This window comes from Choloepus didactylus (assembly GCF_015220235.1).
Source record: "Choloepus didactylus isolate mChoDid1 chromosome 11 unlocalized genomic scaffold, mChoDid1.pri SUPER_11_unloc1, whole genome shotgun sequence".
In the NCBI taxonomy this organism is placed as follows: Eukaryota; Metazoa; Chordata; class Mammalia; order Pilosa; family Megalonychidae; genus Choloepus; species Choloepus didactylus.
The window spans coordinates 452,060-474,895 of record NW_023637577.1 but is presented as its reverse complement, the minus strand read 5'-3'; the positions used below and the strand labels follow the sequence as shown (position 1 = coordinate 474,895).

General features: G+C 42.5%; 1 protein-coding gene and 1 pseudogene across 1 annotated transcript in view; one reads left to right on the top strand and one right to left on the bottom strand.

The window, feature by feature from the left end:
- Positions 1 to 22,836, bottom strand: part of LMAN2 (lectin, mannose binding 2) — a 28,883-nt gene that overhangs the window by 5,153 nt on the left and 894 nt on the right. The window contains exons 3-6 of the mRNA XM_037823110.1: positions 1,696 to 1,813; positions 744 to 823; positions 391 to 552; positions 169 to 283 (exon numbers count right to left, since the gene is read on the bottom strand). Coding sequence (XP_037679038.1) covers positions 169 to 283; positions 391 to 552; positions 744 to 823; positions 1,696 to 1,813 — 475 coding nt within the window. The remainder of the gene's footprint in view (positions 1 to 168; positions 284 to 390; positions 553 to 743; positions 824 to 1,695; positions 1,814 to 22,836) is intronic.
- On the top strand, positions 5,910 to 6,307 carry LOC119524442 (annotated as a pseudogene).

Sequence of the window (22,836 nt, the reverse complement as noted above, 5' to 3'; positions counted from 1 at the left end):
CTAAAGACAGGAGCAGCTCGCCAAGGGATGGATTAGGGACGAAGAGGAAGAAAACCAGGTGAGTGTAGAAGACAGTTCATCAAGAAGGAGGAACAGCCAACAATGCTGAAAGCCCCAAAAAGACCCGGGAGGACAAGACTGAGGATGTTGCTCGGCCCCCTCACTCACCAGAGAGGTCGCCTGTGCCAGCTGAGGCTCCGAAGTAGTAGCCGGTGGGGAGCCGCACGCCAGTGATGTCGATGCAATTCTTCCACTCGTTCCTGTCCTCCAGGTCGGTCATCACCTGCAGCCACCCAGCAGCTCAAGCACACGCCCGGCCTGGGCCGGCCACCTCCCCTACCCTCCTCAGTAAGGCCTGAGGCCAAGCCCGCGGCTCCCCAGCCCGCTTACCGTCAGACGGCCCCGGGAGTAGCGCACGGCCAGGAAGGTGTCATGACCCCGGTTGCGGAAGTCGGCCGTGCAGCCCGCCAGCTCCGACCAGCGTCCGTCCTTGCTGTGGTCGTAGGACAGGGAGCCATTGTTCACCATCACCGAGATGTACGGGAACACGCGCTGGGACCGAGACACTGGTTACTCCATGCCGAGCCCAGCTGTGGAAGGGGCTGGAGCACCCCCCCAATCCCTGGAGGCGCCTTTTGTGCCAGGACCAGAGAGACGTCCCAGGCCGCCCCCCTGCTGCCCCACACTCAACCAACTGCCCCTGCCCTTCCTTTCTGGCTTGACAGGGGAGAGCAGGGGCCTACCTCGGTGGTCTCGTCATTGGGATACGTGTCCAGGAAGATGGCTAAGCCATGAAAGTTGTCTTTGCTTCCAAACACAGGCCCTGGAATTATAAGGAAATGCTCGTGGGATAATGCGTCAGAGGATAAACTGGACTTATCCCAGGGGTGCCTGAAGGATAAAGCACTGCCAACATGGGCAGGGACCCAAGGGGCACCCAGGGTGGAGCACAGATCTTGGAAAGAGAAGCTGAGGGAGGGTGGGTGGCCTCAGGGGCAAGGCAAAACGGACTCAAGTTTGAGGACTGAGCTGTGAGGGGATGGCCATCTGGCCATGTGCTCTCAGGTGAGTGTCAAGTGTCGGGACACCCAGCCTATGCAAAACAGGGGGGCACTTAGGAAAGACCACCTACAGAGGAAGCCCTAGCTGCCAAACCAGGAGCCAGCAAACTCTCTGTAAAGGGCCAGAGAGTAAACCGTTTCGGTTTTGCAGGCTACGTTTGTTCTCGTGCTGCACACACTCATCCTCCTTTACACTTTTTTTTTTTAATATAATCGTTTAAAATGGTAAAAACCATCCTTAGCTTGTATACAAAAACAAACCACACACCTGTCGGCTTGCTCTAAACCAAACTCGCATTACAAATACCGATTTGAGTTCATGTCTCTCAATTTCCTTCCCATGCCACACGCCTGCAGGGACAAGCTGTGATGGAGAGCCCGGGGTCCCACTGAGGCCAGCGGAACTTGGCTAGGGGTTCTGAGGAGCTCCGTCTGGGTATGGAGTTGAGCTGCAGGACACAGCTCCTGCTCCTCACTCAGAGAGGCTCCCCTCCACAGCCAGCCTTAGAGAGCCGGGGCTTTATCTATAGGTACAAGGTCCTGGGTGACAGGAGCCAAGTGGAGCCCACTTCTGCCCTCCCACCCTCAGTGCCTGTGGTGCACCCCTCCCCACCCCAAGCCAGCACCACCCTACCTGGCACGAGGCGGTCCCGGGTATACCACAAGGCGATGCCATCTCCATGCAGGTTCTTCTTCCCTGTGCCATGGACTTTGAAGTGGACATGCATCTCCCAGTCCTTGAGGAAGCAAGGCTGCAGGGAGGACAGAGAGAACCACTCAGTGTGCCCCAGAGACTTCCTGTCCCCGGGCTCAATGCCCCACTAAAACTAGGGGCTCCCTGGAACACCAGGGCCACAGATCACAAATGCCACTGACCAACAGTCCTGCATTCTCAGCAAGAGGGGAAGTGGTCACTGGAATCTGGGATGCCTAAGGTGGGAGGGGAGGCCCAGTGCCCGCACCCCCAACCCCCAGTCCTCTCCTGGGCTGCCTGGTTGTCTCTCTGTGATTCCCATTCCTCAAGACCAGTGGAATCCTCAGCCCCATTTCCTCTCCATCCACACCACTCCTGCCCCATGAACCTCCTATTTTATTGAAAACAAATTCAGAGGCAAGATAACTTCTTCAAGGTCATAATTCATAGCAGACAAGTGGCTGGTCTTAATTCATACCCAGGTATGTCCAACTCCACAATTCTGCTCTTTCTTCTGTGCTCCCCCCACCCCACCCCTGCCTTTAGGCCGCTGATATAAACTGTACCAACTCCGTTCTGGTCTCCCATCTCCACTTTCTTCTCCCCTAACCAATCTTGCAAAATGAGGAAAAGCAGGCTGAGTCAGTTAGTGCCAGCTTGGGGCTTGAACCTGGGTCTGTCTGCTGACTCCAAAGTCTAAGCTCTTCACAGACAGGGCTCCCACCATTTGCAAGCCTGGCCTGGCTAAAGGTGGGAAGAGAACCAGGGCTGGGGGCTGGTGAAGGCCACGCTCTGGGGCCTCCGGGTCCCTGTGCTATGAGGGAAGGCTGATGTCCCCTGGAAACCATGAGCGCCAGGCACAGAGCAGGACACAGCCCACAGCAGGCGAAACACTCTGGCCTGGCCCGTCCGGAAGTGACTCGTGAAGACTAGGATGTTGGCACATACTATGACAAGAACCCACTTAGAGGAAGTCTGCACATGAGTAATGAACAATTGTAGAGACCCAACAGGAACGCAAACTACAACAAGATACTGTCGACCTATTGGATTGGCAATGATTAAAACAATCACTAATATCCACGGTGGAGGAGGATGCAGGGAAACAAACACCCCCAAACAACTGGTGGAACCGTAGAGGGCCCAGTCTTCACGGGCGCAAATAGGGTGTCTAAGCTTTTTTAACAAAATGAGGCAGATCCTTAAGTTCTTTACAGCAAAGCTGCTAATAAACAATACAGATGCTGTGATCTCATTTAAAAATAAATAAATAGTTTTAAGTGTAGGAAAGGAATAAACGAAAGGCACATGAACCAATGTCAATGAAGAGTGACTGAGGGAGGGGAGCTACAGGGGATGCTACTGTCCATGTCATCTATTTCTACCATGTTTGAATTTTGTTTGAATTCACATCCTGTCCCAACTTGGGTGACCTGGTTGATGCAGCCATTAAATTCATCAACCTCGGCTGCTGCTCTAGGCGGGGCCTTGGGAGGGGCACCAGCAACCCAGAAACAGCCCCACCCCGGGCCCGAGAGCTTGCAGCCAGCAGGGACCCGCACAGCAGCTTGCATGCAGTATAAAATCTCAGACCCATCGCAGTTCTGGACAGCTCCGTGGCACCGGGAACAAATGCAGATTCTGGACTGAAGGCCTGCTGAACCAACCTTCCCCTGGTTTGGGACCACAAAGACCTCAATACAAAAGTAGGAGACAACTTGAAAGGCCCCCCCAGGGCCTGCAGCTCAGCCCTGAACTTTCACCTTCCCTGAAATGAGACTCAGGTGACTCATCTAGGCCTCAAGTTTTCGACAAACAATTTTGCCAATATAATATTTGTGGGGTTTTTTTGTTATTTTATTTTATTTTTCTAACTTTGTTTACTGAAAAATGAAAACAATGACAACAAAAACACAACATTTCAAACAAAACAAAGCCAAGGATTAAGGAAAACAAACAACCTAAAATAACCACATTGCTTCCAACATGTTCCTACCATACCCCAAGAAAAGTAACAAACCATAATCAGACAAAGGTATAAGAAAAACCAAATAACCTAAAATAACTACATTGAAGCTAATTTTTAATGCAATAGCTTTTTTTTTTTACTTTATCAAAAACTTAAAAACAAAAAACAAAACCAATTCAAACAAAACCAAACAAAGGATTGAGAAAAACAGATAACCTAAAATAACGGTGCCAATATAATATTTGAATGGTCCTGCCCTGATCAAAATGGGAGAGTGAGACGCTTCAGGGATTGGCCCCTCACAGAAGCTCTGAACGACCAACAGGAACTGGCAGAAACGTCTGTCTCAAAGCTCCAGAAAACAATTTAAGGACCAGAGTAACAGGGTGAGCACTGAATCAAGAAAAAGGCCACTTAAAAGCAGTACGGTCTCCTGGTGCCCTGGCTGGCCCCTTCCCCATCCCCTCACCAGCTGGGCACCGTGTGGGTCCCTGGTCCCGGTTCTGGAGGGAGCAGAGTAACCCTCGTGCACATATTGGAAGCATGTGTGTCTGGTGGTGGCCTGAGGGACTCACTGTTCCTAACTTGCCCTGCGTGTAGGATGCGGCTCACTGAGCTCTCCCACAGAACGCAGTGGGAGATCAGTCAAGTGGCTGCCTGGGGCAAGGGACTGCAGGCTGTAGGACAGACAATGCAGTGCCTGGGACCCTGAGGAAACTGTTTCCTAGGGAACAGGGGACATTCCTATCCATGGCAAGTGGAGAATTCCAAGGGCCAAACTCGCCTGCCCAAAACCAGAGGCAGGAACAGAAAGGATGAGGGAGGCCCCTACGCTTTGGCCTGGAGCTATTCTTCAAACTCACTCAACGGATAAGCCTTGAAGGAGAGCACTCACAAAGGTCAATCTATAAAGACTGGGAAAGGGATTTTCTTTTTTTCCTTTTCTTTTTGTTTTTGTTAGCTCCTGGCATTCAAGGAAAGGTGTGTTATAACACTAGCTGGATAAAAGCTTAAGGAATAGATGCTTCAGAATCTAAATTCCAGAGATAACATATGAAAATATCAAAATGTCCAGATGTCAACAAAAGGTTACAAAACATTTAAACACACACACACACACACACACACACACACACACACACACACACACACAGGAAGTGATGGCCCAGGCAAAGGAGAAGAGTGAAGCACTGGAAACCATCAATGAGGAGGATCAGACCTGGGACATACCAGACAAAGACTTGTAAAAAATCCTAATTATGCTCAGAGCAAAAAGAAAACATGGACAAAGAACTAAGGTAAATCAGGAAAACAACAGTGAACATGAAGAGACTATCACTAGAGAGATGGAAACTATGAAAAGGAACTAAACAAAGCTGAAGATCCCAGTAACAGAAATTAAAAATTCCCTAGAGGGGTTCAACAGCAGATTGGAACTGGCAGAAGAAAGAATCAGTAAAAACTTAAAGGTAAGACAACTGAAATCATCCAGGCTGAGGGGCAGAAGGAATGAATAAATGTGAACAGAGCCAGAGGAACCTGCGATACACTATCAAGTAAGTCAATACAGGCATTGCGGATTCACGGGAGAAAAGAGAAAGGGACAGAGAGAATATTCAAAAAAAAAAAAAAAAAAAAAAGGCTGAAAACTTCCCCGCTTTAACAAAGGACAAGCGTATACACATCCAAGATGCTTGATGAATTCCAAACAGGATAAACCTGTATAGATCCAAACCATGGCACATTATAAGCAAACTGTCGAACGCCAAAGATAGAGAATTCTGAAAGTTGCAAGGGAGCTTCAATAAGATTAAGTGCCAGTTTCTCACTGGAAACCATGGAAGCAAGAAGGCTGTGGAAAGACATATTTAAAGTGCTGAAAATAAAAAAATACCAACTAAGAATTCTATATCTGGCAAAACTGTCTTTCAAAAGTGGGGGGGGGGGGGTGGCCCGGGCCGAACTGGGCTTTGGGAAGCTTGGGCTTGGGCTTGGTCAGGGGCAATAGCAAAAGACAGGCCGTGACAGCGTGGGTGAGGGGGAGCAGGGAGGGAGATGCCTTGGGTTGCTCTGGGTGATGGATGGGCCCAAGGACCTGGAGGGTGGAGTCCTAGGTTAAGGCTGGGGATCTGATCCCTGGTTGGTGTCCCCCTGAACCCCCAGTGTGGCCAGTCCTGTCCTCGCCATGAGGCCACAGCAGGTGCCGGTGTCTGGGAAGGTGTTCATTCAGCAAGACAACAGCAGTGGCACATGCAGCCAGTTCCAGACCAAGTTCCCCGCAGGGCTGGAGAACCGGATTGATAGACAGCAGTTTGAAGAAACAGTGTGAACATTAAATAACCTTTACACAGAAGCAGAGAAGCTTGGGGGCCAATTGTATCTTGAAGGCTGTTTGGCTTGTTTAACAGCATATACCATCTTCTGATGCATGGAAACTCATCATGAGAAGGTTCTGAACAAAGTCTCCAAATACATTCAAGAACAGAATGAGAATATATATGCTCCCCAAGGCCTCCTCCTGACATTCCATTGAGAGAGGACTTCGAGTTACTGAAATTACCATTTATGAAGACTGAGGCATGAGCAGTGGAAGATAAACCATAGAATTAAAGATCCCACCTTAAGCTGGTACCCTCATCTGTCCACTGGCTAATCACAGAGTGTTCCCTACCTCCTCTTCAGAGCATCATTCCTTTGTATCTGCTGACAGAGCATGGTGCCATTTACTCCAAGGATTAACTTTCTAAAATTCCGCACCTGGGGTGGCCTCTAGTCACTCAGCATCCACTTTGTCTCTCAAAATTATGTAGGACTCTGTTATCTTTTGATTTGTTTCTGAGAAAACACAATGTGCTGATTTGGACGCATTACGTCCCCCAAAACGCCATATTCTTTGATGTAGTCTTGTGGGGGCAGACATATTAGTGTTGATTAGATTGGAATCCTTTGATTGTTTCTAGGGAGATGTGACTCAATCAACTGTGAGTGAAACGTTTGATTGGATAATTTCCATGGAGGTGTTACCCCGCCCATTGAGGGTGGGTGTTAATCTGATCACTGGAGTAGTATAAAGAATTCAGGCAGAAGGACCTCTGAGCAACTGAGAGTGACACTTTGAAGAGGAGCTGCAGCCTAGAGAGGAACGTCCTGGGAGAAAGCCATTTTGAAACCAGAACTCCAGAGCAGACACCGGCCACGTCTTCCCGGTTAACAGAGGTTTCCCAAATGCCACTGGTCATCCTCCAGTGAAGGTACCCGATTGTTGATGCCTTACCTTGGACACTTTATGGCCTTAAGACTGTTAACTCTGTAACCAAATAAACCCCCTTTAAAAAAGCCAGTCCATTTCTGGTGTTTTGCAAAATGGCAGCATTAACAAATCAGAACACACAATGAAGCATTTCACTTTTTTATTCAAAGCCATTTAATAAAATATGCTGTCCGCCCAATGCAAAGTTGATTTCTTACGTGCCATCAGTACACTGGTTCTCTTCATTCCTAGGGTGAGCTTCCCAGATGACTTTAGGCTTCAGCAAGTCGCATCCTCACCAGTATTCAGTCTTATTCCCTCAAGTTAATAAAACGTTTTCTCTGGGATTTTGGTGAGGGATAGTATGTATCTGTGGTTTTGCTAATGCATTTCCCAGATTTCAAGGAACTACCAGCTTTGCCATGAGTTAGAGCTTAAGAAGATCAATTTTTGCTGTTTAATTTCTCAAACTAGAGCTCATTAGAAAAATAATGTATAATGTTATGTTTTATTATAGCAGTTACTCTTTTTTTTAATAGCAGTTATTCTTAATTACACCAGTATTTAATGGAATTTCTAGTTATTTTCTTTGGAGACCTTTGTCACTGCATTACCATGAATGTTGGGAAGATGTGTGCTTTGCTTGTTTATTACAAAAAAAAAAGCACAATAAAGTGGATGCTAAACCATCAAACACACACACACACACACACACACACACACACACACACACACGTGAGGAAGGGATTAAGACGTTCCCAGATAAACAAAAGCTAAGGAAGTTCATCACCACTACACTGGCCCTAAGAAATGCCAAAGATTCTGCAGGTTGAAAATGGAGTACACTAGCCAATTGACGGAAGCTATGTGAAATAAAAATCTCTGGTAAAAATAATGACATGGGTAAATATAAATACCAGAACTAATGTATTTTTCTCTGTCACTCCACTTTTTACTTCCTACAGGATCTAAAAGGCAAATGCATAAAATGTAATGATTAAACAATAGTTTGAGACTGATAATGTATAAATATGTGATTTGTGACAAGAACTACATAAAGATGGGCCGCCAGAGGGGTATAAGAACATAGTTTATGTATGGTATTGAGGTTGCTAAGTTGTTATCAAAGCAAACAAGACTGTTATAGATTTAGGATGTTAAATTTAAGCCCCATAGTAACCACATAGAAAATATCGGAAAATAAGCAAACTTACAGAGAAAGTAGAGTACACGTTACCGGGGGTGGAGGTGGGGGGAGGGGCAATGGGGAATTAATGCAAAATGAGTGCAGGATTTCTATTTGGGGTGAAGGGAAAGTTCTAGTAATAGATGGTGGTGTGGCTACTGCAACATTGTTGAGTGTGTTTACTCCTAATGAATGGTAAGCTCGGGAAACGTTGAGGTGAAAAGATTTATGTTGTATGTATGTCTCCACAATTTAAATAAACAAAAAGAAAAATAAAGATATAATGACAGTTAAATGCAATACATGATACTGGATGGGATGGAAGAACAGAGGAAAAAAGACTCAAAAAGACATTATTAGAACCTAAGAAAAAATTGGAATCTAGAGTGTAAACTTTTTGTCAGTGTTAAATTTCTTAAATTTGCTAACTGCATTTAATGTGATTACATGACTATCTTTGTTTATAGGAAACGTACATGGAAGTACTATGTTTTCAAGGAGCATGATGTGTGCAACCTGCTCTAAAATGTTCAGAAAATAGATAGACTGAGATAGAATGATACAGCAAAGGTAGCAAAATGTTAAAATTGGTGAATCTGAGTATCTGGGTGTTCCAGTTTGTTAGAGCTGCTATTATGCAAAACACCAGAAATGGATTGACTTTTTTTTTTTTTTTTTAATCATCATTTTATTGAGATATATTCACATACCACGCAGTCATACAAAACAAATTGTACCATTACATAGTTGTACATTCATCACCTAAATCAATCCCTGACACCTTCATTAGCACACACACAAAAATAACAAGAATAATAATTAGAGTGAAAAAGAGCAATTGAAGTAAAAAAGAACACTACGTACCTTTGTCTGTTTGTTTGCTTCCCCTACTTTTCTACACATCCATCCATAAACTAGACAAAGTGGAGTTTGGTCCTTATGGCATTCCCAATCCCACTGTCACCCCTCATAAGCTACATTTTTATACAACTGTCTTCGAGATTCATGGGTTCTGGGTTGTAGTTTAATAGTTTCAGGTATCCACCACCAGCTACCCCAATTCTTTAGAACCTAAAAAAGGTTGTCTAAAGTGTGCGTAAGAGTGCCCACCAGAGTGATCTCTCGGCTCGTTTTGGAATCTCTCTGCCACTGAAGCTTATTTCATCTCCTTTCACATCCCCCTTTTGGTCAAGAAGATGTTCTCCATCCCACGATGCCGGGTCTACATTCCTCCCCGGGAGTCATATTCCACGTTGCCAGGGAGATTCACTTCCCTGGGTGTCTGATCCCACGTAGGGGGGAGGGCAGTGATTTCACCTTTCAAGTTGGCTTAGCCAGAGAGAGAGGGCCACATCTGAACAACAAAGAGGCATTCAGGAGGAGACTCTTAGGCACAAATACAGGGAGGCCTAGCCTCTCCTTTGCAGCAGCCGTCTTCCCAAGGGTAAAACTTATGGTAGAGGGCTCAACCCATCAAACCACCAGTCCCCTATGTCTGTGGTCATGTTAGCAACCATGGAGGTGGGGTAGGCGAATACCCCTGCATTCTCCACAGGCTCCTCAAGGGGGCACTACATCTTTTTTTTTTTTTCCTTGTTTGTCTTTTTTCTTTCTTTTTTTTTTTTTTAACTTTCCCTTCTTTTTTCAAATCAACTGTATGAAAAAAAAGTTAAAAAGAAAACAAACATACAATAAAAAAACATTTCAAAGAGACCATAGCAAGGGAGTAAGAAAAAGACAACTAACCTAAGATAACTGCTTAACTTCCAACATGTTCCTACTTTACCCCAAGAAAGTTACATAATATAGCAACATTTCAGTGAACTTGTTCCTACTACATCCATCAGAAATTAACAGACCATAGTCATTTCTGGGCATCCCCAGAACGTTAAATAGCTTATCTGTTCTTCTTGGATTATTGTTCCCCCTTCCTTAATTGCTCTCTACTGCTAGTTCCCCTACATTCTACATTATAAACCATTTGTTTTACATTTTTCAAAGTTCACATTAGTGGTAGCATATAATATTTCTCTTTTTGTGCCTGGCTTATTTCGCTCAGCATTATGTCTTCAAGGTTCATCCATGTTGTCATATGTTTCACCAGATCGTTCCTTCTTACTGCCGCGTAGTATTCCATCGTGTGTATATACCACATTTTATTTATCCACTCATCTGTTGAAGGACATTTGGGTTGTTTCCATCTCTTGGCAATTGTGAATAATGCTGCTATGAACATTGGTGTGCAGATATCTGTTCGTGTCACTGCTTTCCGATCTTCCGGGTATATACCGAGAAGTGCAATCGCTGGATCGAATGGTAGCTCTATATCTAGTTTTCTAAGGAACTGCCAGACTGACTTCCAGAGTGGCTGAACCATTATACAGTCCCACCAACAATGAATAAGAGTTCCAATTTCTCCACATCCCCTCCAGCATTTGTAGTTTCCTGTTTGTTTAATGGCAGCCATTCTAACCGGTGTTAGATGGTATCTCATTGTGGTCTTAATTTGCATCTCTCTAATAGCTAGTGAAGCTGAACATTTTTTCATGTGTTTCTTGGCCATTTGTATTTCCTCTTCAGAGAACTGTCTTTTCATATCTTTTGCCCATTTTATAATTGGGCTGTCTGTACTATTGTCATTGAGTTGTAGGATTTCTTTGTATATGCAAGATATCAGTCTTTTGTCAGATACATGGTTTCCAAAATTTTTTCCCATTGAGTTGGCTGCCTCTTTACCTTTTTGAGAAATTCCTTTGAGGTGCAGAAACTTCTAAGCTTGAGGAGTTCCCATTTATCTATTTTCTCTTTTGTTGCTTGTGCTTTGGGTGTAAAGTCTAGGAAGTGGCCTCCTAATACAAGGTCTTGAAGATGTTTTCCTACATTATCTTCTAGGAGTTTTATGGTACTTTCTTTTATATTGAGATCTTTGGTCCATTTTGAGTTAATTTTTGTGTAGGGGGTGAGGTAGGGGTCCTCTTTCATTCTTTTGGATATGGATATCCAACTCTCCCAGCCCCATTTGTTGAAAAGACCATTATGGCTCAGTTCGGTGACTTTAGGGGCCTTATCAAAGATCAGTCGGCCATAGAGCTGAGGGTCTATCTCTGAATTCTCAATTCGATTCCATTGATCTATATGTCTATCTTTGTGCCAGTACCATGCTGTTTTGGCAACTGTGGCTTTATAATAAGCTTCAAAGTCAGGGAGTGTAAGTCCTCCCACTTCGTTTTTCTTTTTTAGAGTGTCTTTAGCAATTCGAGGCATCTTCCCTTTCCAAATAAATTTGATAACTAGCTTTTCCAAGTCTGCAAAGTAGGTTGTTGGAATTTTGATTGGGATTGCATTGAATCTGTAGATGAGTTTGGGTAGAATTGACATCTTAATGACATTTAGCCTTCCTATCCATGAACATGGAATATTTTTCCATCTTTTAAGGTCCCCTTGTATTTCTTTTAGTAGAGTTATGTAGTTTTCTTTGTATAGGTCTTTTACATCTTTGGTTAAGTTGATTCCTAGGTACTTGATTTTTTTAGTTGCTATTGAAAATGGTATCTTTTTCTTGAGTGTCTCTTCAGTTTGTTCATTTCTAGCATATAGAAACATTACTGACTTATGTGCATTAATCTTGTATCCCGCTACTTTGCTAAATTTGTTTATTAGCTCTAGTAGCTGTATCGTCGATTTCTCAGGGTTTTCTAGATATAAGATCATATCATCTGCAAACAATGACAGTTTTACTTCTTCTTTTCCAATTTGGATGCCTTTTATTTCTTTGTCTTGCCGGATTGCCCTGGCTAGCACTTCCAGCACAATGTTGAATAACAGTGGTGACAGCGGGCATCCTTGTCTTGTTCCTGATCTTAGAGGGAAGGCTTTCAGTCTCTCACCATTGAGTACTATGCTGGCTGTGGGTTTTTCATATATGCTCTTTATCATGTTGAGGAAGTTTCCTTCAATTCCTACCTTTTGAAGTGTTTTTATCAAAAAGGGATGTTGGATTTTGTCAAATGCTTTTTCAGCATCTATTGAGATGATCAATTGATTTTTCCCTTTCGAGTTTTTAATGTGTTGTAATACATTGATTGTTTTTCTTATGTTGAACCATCCTTGCATGCCTGGAATGAACCCCACTTGGTCATGGTGTATGATTTTTTTAATGTGTCTTTGGATTCGATTTGCAAGTATTTTGTTGAGGATTTTTGCATCTATATTCATTAGGGAGATTGGCCGGTAGTTTTCCTTTTTTGTAGCATCTTTGCCTGGTTTTGGTATTAGATTGATGTTAGCTTCATAAAATGAGTTAGGTAGTGTTCCATTTTTTTTCAATGTTTTGAAAGAGTTTGAGTAAGATTGGTGTCAGTTCTTTCTGGAAAGTTTGGTAGAATTCCCCTGTGAAGCCATCTGGCCCTGGGCATTTATTTGTGGGAAGATTTTTGATGACTGATTGGATCTCTTTGCTTGTGATGGGTTGGTTGAGGTCTTCTATTTCTTCTCTGGTCAGTCTAGGTTGTTCATATGTTTCCAGGAAATTGTCCATTTCTTCTACATTATCCAGTTTGTTGCCATACAGTTGTTCATAATATCCTCTTATAATTTTTTTAATTTCTTCAGGATCTGCAGTTATGTCACCTTTTTCATTCATTATTTTGTTTATATGGGTCTTCTCTCTTTTTGATTTTGTCAGTCTAGCTAGGGGCTTGTCAATCTTGTTGATCTTCTCCAAGAACCAACTTTTGGTGATATTTATCCTTTCTATTGTTTTTTTGTTCTCTATGTCATTTATTTCTGCTTTAATCCTTGTTATTTCTTTTCTTGTACTTGGTTTAGGATTGGTTTGCTGTTCATTTTCTAGCTTCTTCAGTTGATCCATTAGTTCTTTGATTTTGGCTCTTTCTTCCTTTTTAATATATGCGTTTAGTGCTATAAATTTCCCCCTTAGCACTGCTTTTGCTGCATCCCACAGGTTTTGGTATGTTGTGTTCTCATTTTCATTCGTCTCTATATATTTAGCAATTTCTCTTGCTATTTCTTCTTTAACCCACTGATTGTTTAGGAGTGTGTTGTTTAACCTCCAGGTATTTGTGAATTTTCTAAGTCTCTGATGGTTATTGACTTCTAATTGTATTCCATTGTGGTCAGAGAATGTGCTTTGAATAATTTCAATCTTTTCAAATTTATTGAGGCTTGTTTTATGTCCCAGCATATGATCTATTCTGGAGAAAGTTCCGTGAGCACTAGAAAAGTATGTGTATCCTGGTGATTTGGGATGTAATGTCCTGTAGATGTCTGTTAAATCTAATTCATTTATCAGATTGTTTAGGTTTTCTATTTCCTTATTGGTCTTCTGTCTGGTTGATCTATCTATAGGAGAGAGTGATGTGTTGAAGTCTCCCACAATTATTGTGGAAACATCAATTGCTTCCTTTAGTTTTGCCAATGTTTCTCTCATGTATTTTGTGGCACCTTGATTGGGTGCATAGACATTTACGATTGTTATTTCTTCTTGCTGAATTGCCCCTTTTATTAGTATGTAGTGGCCTTCTTTGTCTCTCAAAACATCCCTGCATTTGAAGTCTATTTTATCTGAGATTAATATTGCTACACCTGCTTTCTTTTGGCTGTAGCTTGCATGAAATATTTTTTTCCATCCTTTCACTTTCAGTTTCTTTGTGTCCCTGTGTCTAAGATGAGTCTCTTGTATGCAACATATTGATGGTTCATTTTTTTTGATCCATTCTGCGAATCTATATCTTTTAATTGGGGAGTTTAATCCATTTACATTCAACGTTAAAACCGTGAAGGCATTTCTTGAATCGGCCATCTTATCCTTTGGATTATGTTTGCCATATTTTTCCCTCTCTCTATTAATATCCTTTATTGTACCCATACCGAATCTCTTTAGTACTGAACCTTTCTCCAAGTCTCTCTGTCCTGTCTTTGTTTCTCTGTCTGTAGGGCTCCCTTTAGTATCTCCAGTAGGGCAGGTCTCTTGTTAGCAAATTCTCTCAGCATTTCTTTGTCTGTGAAAAATTTAAGCTCTCCCTCAAATTTGAAGGAGAGCTTTGCTGGATAAAGTATTCTTGGCTGGAAATTCCTCTCACTCAGAATTTTAAATATATCGTGCCACTGCCTTCTCGCCTCCATGGTGGCTGCTGAGCAGTCACTACTTAGTCTTATGCTGTTTCCTTTGTATGTGGTGAATTGCTTTTCTCTTGCTGCTTTCAGAACTTGCTCCTTCTCTTCTATGTTTGACAGTGTGATCAGTATATGTCTCGGAGTGGGTTTTTTTGGATTTATTCTATTTGGAGTTCGCTGAGCATTTATGATTTGTGTATTTATGTTGTTTAGAAGATTTGGGAAGTTTTCCCCAACAATTTCTTTGAATACTCTTCCTAGACCTTTACCCTTTTCTTCCCCTTCTGGGACACCAATGAGTCTTATATTCGGACGTTTCATATTATCTATCATATCCCTGAGGTCCATTTCGAGTTTTTCAATTTTTTTCCCCATTCTTTCTTTTATGCTTTCATTTTCCATTCTGTCATCTTCCAGGTCACTGATTCGTTGTTCAACTTCCTCTAGTCTTGTACTATGAGTGTCCAGAATCTTTTTAATTTGGTCAACAGTTTCTTTAATTTCCATAAGATCATCCATTTTTTTATTTAGTCTTGCAATGTCTTCTTTATGCTCTTCTAGGGTCTTCTTGATTTCCTTCATATCCCGTACTATGGTCTCATTGTTCATCTTTAGTTCTTTGAGTAGCTGCTCTAGGTGTGTCTCTTCTGGTCTTTTGATTTGGGTGCTTGGGCTTGGGTTATCCATATCGTCTGGTTTTTTCATATGCTTTATAATTTTCTGTTGTTTTTGGCCTCGTGGCATTTGCTGAACTTGATAGGGTTCTTTTAGGGTTTGTAGACCAGTTGAAGTCCTTATCTCTAATTTATCAGATCTACAGCTTCGTGGAGTACACTTTCTCTAACTAACCAGCAGGTGGCGTCCACGAGCCACCTGTTCTCCACAAGCCAGATCTCCCCTGCTTAGCCTTTTTGGTGAGTGGGGGAGTGAGTCTTGTGGGGCCCAATTGGTGTACCAAGCTTGCGTGTGTAGTTGGTGTTGCCTGCCCTGTATGCGGGGCGTGTTTCTGGGCAGTCGGGGAGGGGGGGTGGCCCTAACAGTCAAATCTCCCTGATGATCCTAGAGTTTTAAAGCTACTGCAATAGTCTAATCCTTCAGTTCAGTCCTGCCACAGTTTGTCTCTGCCACTGACCCACAAGTCTTTGGTATTGGCGTATGGCTCCTGAGACTTGCAAGTGGGCCCCTCTTCCAGGCTGTGCACCCCGGGTCCTCTGTTGAGGGATGACTGTGCTATGTCACAGGTGAGTGCCGTCCCCCCAGGGCAGTTCTGGGCTGCTGGGCTGTGTTGGGAGGCTCCCAGTCTGCTCAAATGATGGCTGAATGGGGCTCTGCTAATTCACACTGCTCCCCCTTCCCAGCTCTGGGACATTCAGCTGAGGTTGCAGGCAAGGCTAATGTCCACGCCCAGTTTTGTGGTGTGTGCCTGTTATTTGAAGCACTTCCGTCACACTGGGTTGTCTGGGGCAGCTCTGGGCTATGGGGCTGGCGATGGGCAGGAGTGTTTCCTGTCCACCAGGATGGTGGCTGTGAGCGGACACCCCCCTTTTCTTGGGAAGTTGTGTTGTTTAGTGAATTTTCTCAGCCGCTGGATTATTGCCTTTTGTCTCAGAGCTCTCTTAGTTCTGCTCTTGATTTGATGTGCCCAAATTTCAATTCTTTGAAGCTTTCTGTATTGAGCTTCTTAGAGTAATTGTTTTAGAAAAAGCAAAAAGGATTTAAAAAAAAAAAAAAAAAAAAAAACGGCCCTCCTCAGAGATCTAATGGGTTATTGAAATGCTAATAGACAAAGCAACCAGGGCCATTAAGGAAAGGTGCACAGGGCAGAGAGATCAGCCTTGCTTGGGGATTTGCATATGCGCCTCAAGGCCTGATCTCCGCCCTTCCCCTTTCTGTGTTCACCAGAACTCCAAAAATCCTCTGCTTTTATTTTGGAGTTTTTCGTGTTGTTCTTTTTCTATGCCTGTCTCCTCTCTGCTGGGCTGGCTGCTCTCAGAGTCTCTGGTGTCTGGTCTCAGTCTATCTATGTTTGGAGTTTGAATCAGTAGAATGAGTTTCCCATAAGAGCAGCCACTGCAATTCTCCCTTCTCCTTCCTGGAGCTGACAGCCCCTCCTCCCCCGGGACTGAGCCTGGCAGGGAGGGGCGCGGGTCCCCTGGCCGCAAAAACTTACAGATTTCGCTGATCTCAGCAGTTCCACGTTTTCATGAGTGTTGTATGAAGTATGCCCAAAGACAGATTGCTCTGTGGTGTCCAGTCCACGCAGTTCCTGGCTTTTTACCTACTTTCCTGGAGGAGTAACTAAAACATACAGCTCACCAGTCTGCCATCTTGCCCCGCCTCCTCGGATTGACTTTTATAAAGGGGATTTATTAGGTCACAAATTTACAGTTCCAAGCCATGAAAGTGTCCAAATTAAGGCATCAACCAGAGGATACCTTCACTGAAGAACAGCTGATGATGTCCGGAACACCTCTGTCAGCTGGGAAGGCACGTGGCTGGCATCTGCTGGTCCTTTGTTCCCGAGCTGTGTTTCAAAATGCCTTTCTCTAAAATGTCTCTGGGCTTCTGTCTTCACTCCTCCCTCTCAGTTCCTGTGCATTCTTGCTTCTTCTCCCAGGGTGTTTCTCTTTACGTATCTGGGGGTCCTCTCTTAGCTTCTCCGAGGCAAACTCTGGGCTTCATCTCTTAGCTTACCACCTCCAAATGTCCTTCTGTCCACATCTCCAAGCATCTCTAAGCATCAACAAGTGTTGGTCCTTAGCTTCACTCTTAAATACTCCAGGGAACTAATCAAGACCCACCCTGAATGGGCGGGGACACACCTCTGGTGAAGATAATCTAATCAAAGTGTTTCACCCACAACTGGGTGACTCACATCTCCATGAAAACAAACTAATCCAAATATCCCACAAGACTGGATTAAAACATGGCTTTGCAGGGGACATAATATAGCCAAACCAGCACACTGGGGATATGCTCGAGTTCTTTGTATGGAGTTTGTGTTATTTTTGCAATGACCCACTAAGTCTAAAACTATTTCAAAATAAAAAGTTAAAAAAATACAATATCTGGCACACAATAAAAAAATAACCAGGATACAGTCATAGAAAGGAATGAAATTCTGATACATGGTACAACATCGATAAAAATTGGAAACTTTATGCTAAGTCACATAAGCCGACATAAGATCAGAGGTTACCAAGGACTGCGAGGAGGGAGAATGGGCTGTTACTGCTTAATGGCTGAAGAGCTTCTGTTCTGGGTGAAAAAAGAGTTTTAGTAATGGAAGATGGTGATGGTAGCAAAGAATTGTAAAAGTAATTAAGGCCACTGATTTGCACATTTAAAAATTGTTAAAATGACAAGTTTTAGTTATATATATATATATTACTATATAAAAAATAAACAGAAAACAAAGAACGAGTACAAACAAAAGCCAGAAGGAGCAGAAAATAAAAAAGAAAGAAAACACACCCACAAGAACTACAGATATTAAACTTTAAAATAACCAGCTTACTATGCTGGAGAAGATAAAAGACAAGATTAAAAAATCGGCAGAGAACTGAAATTTTTTAAAAACTGCACTTAAAAAAAAACCCAGAACTAAAAATACAGTAACTACAATTAACAATGTAATGGATAGATTTAAGGTTGGTCAGATAAAAATATCTAGAATGAAGCAGAACAAAAGAATGCAAGATAGAGAAGTATGGGTCAGAGACAGAGGAAGGAGTGAGAAAGTCTAAGATATGTGTAACTGGAGTTCCAGAATCAGACCTAAGAGAATAGGGCAAAGGAATAAAGAGATGTCTAAGAATTTATGAAAACTGATTCAAAGCCATCATGCCACAGATACTGAAAGTCCTACAGGCAAAAGAGATGAAATTAAAAGAAAACCATACCTAGGCACATGAAAGAAAAAGAGAGAAAAATAAAAGGAGAAAGAAAAGAATGGAAGGAAAGACAGAAACAAAGGAACAAAGAAAAACAAGATAAATCTAAAGGCCACCAGAGAGAAAAGGGCAGACTGCCTTCTCAGGAGCAACAATTAGCCTGAGAGCTGACTTTCCAACAGAGTCACTGGGAGCAAGAAGACAATAGAGGGATGTATTTGGAGCTGAAAGAAAATAACAGCCAGCCCAGGATTCTATACTTAGCAAATGTATCTTTCAAGACTGAGGGTGAAATTGAGACATTTTCAAACAGACAAAAAATTCATCACCAGCAGACTTACATTGCCTTTGTTTTCTAGGGAAAAGGAAAATGATCCAAATGTAAAGTCAGACGTTCAGGAAGGAATGAAGAACAATGAATACAGTAAACACGAGGGTGAAATAGAAATGAACATTTGAGTGCATAAAATACTAATGTTTTGAGTGATTTAAAACAGAAAGAATTAAAGCAAATAGCAATGATGGGGTAAAAGGATTAGAGTGTTTTAAGATCCTTGTATTGTCCAGGAAGGTGGCCAAAGTACACATTACCATTAGGCTTTGATAAAACATAGACGTATGTTTTAAACTGTAGGGTAATCACTAAAAGAATAGAAAAAGAGCATATACATTTCAAGCTAACAGAAGAGGAAAAACAGAGTAAGAATAAAAAATCAGTCAACCCAAATGAAGCAAAGACCAGGGAGAAAAATGAGCAGAGAATAGGAGGTACAAAAAGAAAGTAAATAGTAAAAAGAGAAATTGAACCCAAATGTATCAGTAATTCCTTTAGCTGTAAATAGACTAAATGTTGGATTAAAAAACAAAACCTAAAGGTACTTGGGATCTCCTTGTATTATTTCCTACAACTGCAAGTGAATCTACGATTATCTCAAAATTAAAAGTTTAATTAAAAGGATAAAAACAACCCCCCCAAAAAAACTCATTATCTACTGTTTATAGGAGACAATTCTAAATATAATGAAGCAGTAAAAAGAAAGTAAAACATGGAAAAGTTGTATTATACAAACACTAACCAAAATCAAGCTGAAATCAGAAAGTATGTTTCTTGGCCATAATCCAATTAAACTAGATATCAACTTATAAAAAGAGAGATAACCAAAAAAGCCCTCATGTATTTGAAATTAAATATATATATATATCTATCACATATACAAAAGTCAGCCCAGATACCAGGTTTCAGTGGTCTCTCTGGTGCCCGGGAGTGGTATGTACCCATGAACAGTGCACAAAGGTAAGATCCCAAACTGGGACGGGGAGGGCCTCTGAGCAGCAGGTGGGAAAGGAAAGCCAATCCTTCCCCCTCACGCATATTTGCAGGGGATCAATTTCAGGAAAGAGCACATATTGACTGAAGAACTGGAAACTGCTTCCTCCTAGACCAGCCAGCCCTGGAAAGCCTCTACTTACACCTGCACTGTGAAGTCTACCAATTAGAAAACAAATACTGTGATACAATGTAAAGCAGGATCTGAAGCAGGTGAGTGTAGGGCTGGGAGCTATCAGAAGCTTCTTTTGCCAGGAGAACTTGACCCGGCTCTGCACAGCAGATTCATCCAGGAAGCTCAGAAATCGCAATACCCTGGGCCCTACTCCAGGCCAACTAAACCAGAATCACCTGACAGTAACAGATCTGTTTGCTTGTTTTACAGCCAGGCGGTTTCCACATTAGCTTTCAACAGGACTGAAGGCAGATCTAATGCAACTGTCAGCTGATACATCATTAAACAGTTCTGAAAAAAAGATCGCTACATGATTTGGGGTTTTTTTTTGAGTGACCCTCCTAATAACAGAACTCCCTCCACCACCTTCTACTTAAGTGAACACGGTTTTTCGGCATTCACAGCCACAAAAACAAAAGGAAGTGGTGCTGACCCCTGTCTGATTCTGACAATATTCATCCAGCTGGGGTGGGGGTGGGAAGAGAATCTCAAGGAAATACATTTCAATACATTTTTATTTTTCTGTAATAAGTATTCAAAAGCTGTGTAATGCATAATACATTTATTTTGATCAACTGAATAACAATAATTGTAATAACAATACAGAAGACAATATTAACACTAAGTTTCAAGGTCCCAAGAAATTTAAGAAGTTTAAATTATCACTCATTTTTTTTTCTTTTTTTTCTTTTTTTGTACACTCATTTTAATTGCAGAGAAATATGGTAGGCTAATCAATAAGAGATTTTCAAGCATTAAATATATTGCATTAGGATAAAATTCTGGGTGGGAAGTGAAATGAAAATAGGTTCAATAAAAAAGGACTAATATACTATTTCAGCTTATTCATATTGTTTAAAAGGAATACTGGAAATCAAACTGCAGTGATATTTACATTCCACAGAACACATTTATGAGTACTGAAAATTTATATTTTAAAATGTAAATATTTAAAATATGCTAGAAACCACATCCTTTGCAAATATTTAGTTATGATAAACAATTTGATATCAAATTCTAAAAAGTACATAAGGACCAATTATTTAAAATATGATAGAAACTACTTTGCAAATATTTAAACTTATGATAGACAATTTTGATATCAACTTTTAAAAAGTACAGGGGATATATAATTCCAGATGGTACATCAGCAAAAAAAGAAAGAAAAAAGCTTAAAGATCACTGCTGTAGCTTCTGCATAAGGCCTCCTTTGGATGGGGCCCTACTAAGCCCACAGGGCCTCCTGCGTTCTGAGCCCCAGCTATCAGGCACTTGGAGTTCTAGTTCTCTCTAGAACTGTGCCTTAGCAGATGTCACTCCTTCCTCTGGAGCCACCCCCACCACACAGCAGGAGCTTTGGCTTATCTTGGGCCCGGAAGACAGCAGGTGCTCAGTAAATGTTTGCTAACTTAGTGCCTCTCCCAGAAGGAGAGAGGGAAGGGGGGGGCAAAAAAAGAGAAAAAATCCAACAAGCATCGCTCCAATTCAGTGAAGGAAGAGATGGCTTCAGGGAAAACATTGAGCAGAAAATCCTTTCTAAGAGTACCAGGCAATTTCTTTTTGGAATCATAGGAAGCACTCCAAGTCTTTTGGGAATATCAGCAGGGCCAAATAGGAAAGGTCCCTGGAGCTGAATGGGGGGGGTGGGGGTGGGAAGGGAGGGAAGGCAGGAAGGCAAGACAATTCTCTGAAAGCAAATGCAGAATACTCTCAGCCCTGTGACATCTCCAAGCCACTGACAATGCCAACCACCAGCCACCTACAACTATAACTTAAGCCACTGTCTTGGCTGTATCTGGTACTTGTGGCTGAACCCAATTTCTAGCAATTCCAGCACTATTTATACCACCACCAACACTCCCCCCTTTTTTTTTAAACTTATTATACTGAACTCATTTCCATGGAAAATATAAGGCTACATTATCATTTTTTAAAATTATCTGAAACCTCTAAGACAGAATAATGTGATCGAACGTGATCTGGGGAGATAAAAGTGGTTACTGAAAAGTACTCTGAGTGGGTGGCAGAGACGTAACAGATGAGAAGGAACCAAGCAGGCATGAAGAGCCAGGAGGCAGTGTCCCAGACAGAAAGAACAACAAGTGCAAAGGTCCTAAAACAAGAAGGCAGCCAGAGAGGCTGGAACAAAATTAACAGAGAGAACGACTGGAGAGGCACAGGCAGCAGGGCCCAAACTGTGCAGACATAATGCATGTTTACCCCTTCAAAGGAGACCACAGGCTCTGAGGATCTGAGTGAAAGCTGATGAAAGTAACCTCAGGTGCCCCTAGCAGCAGTGCAAAGGCACAGGGAAGGAGAGGAGGAGCTGAGGGGACAGACAGATGAGGCAACACAAGGACAGCATGGGCTTCCAGAACTCAGTGGGAAAGTCAGCCAGAAGGGAACAGAGTGTAGGCTGAGGGAGAACACTAAGACACTGGCCAACAGCTTAGGCTGTGGGAAGGGATGGGATCAGGCAGGCTGGGCAGGGGCAGGTTCCTCTCCAACCTGTGACCTGGCTCACAGTTACTCCCTTTTCACCCCTTTCCTGAACAAGGCTTTCTCAACGTGGAATCTGTGTTGAAGCCAATCTTGATCACAGCCCATGTAAAACATGTCAGTGACACCTCAGGCTCCATGACCTCTGGGGCAGAGATCACAGAAACTCTTTTAAGGGACTAACACTGTCAAAACAGAACTGCCCAAAAGCCCAGTCCCTCCATACCACTAATGAAAAGTACCTCAACCAAGCACTGGGGAGGGATACGAGTCTGCAAATATTTCTAAGGGGTTCTCCCACTGTCCAGGGAAACAGGGTCCAGTGTAGCGAGCAAACTGCTGGGCTTGGAGATCAAACAGATCAGAGTTTAGGTATTATGCCTTTCACTGGTTGTGTTCTCTGCAAGAAGCCATGATAACCATTTATTTCAGTCTGTTTGAGAATCAAATGCAACAAGGCATGTCAAGGTCAGTGTCTAACACACAGAAAATACCCAATAAAGATCAAGTTCATTCCATCCTTCCCCCTACTGAGAGTGTTCAATTCTGATAACCTGCCAGTTCCTCTACTTACTGATAAGGTGACTTAGGATAAGGCACTTTTTCAACTCTTGATCCTCAGCTTCTCAGTTAAAAAAGAAATAATA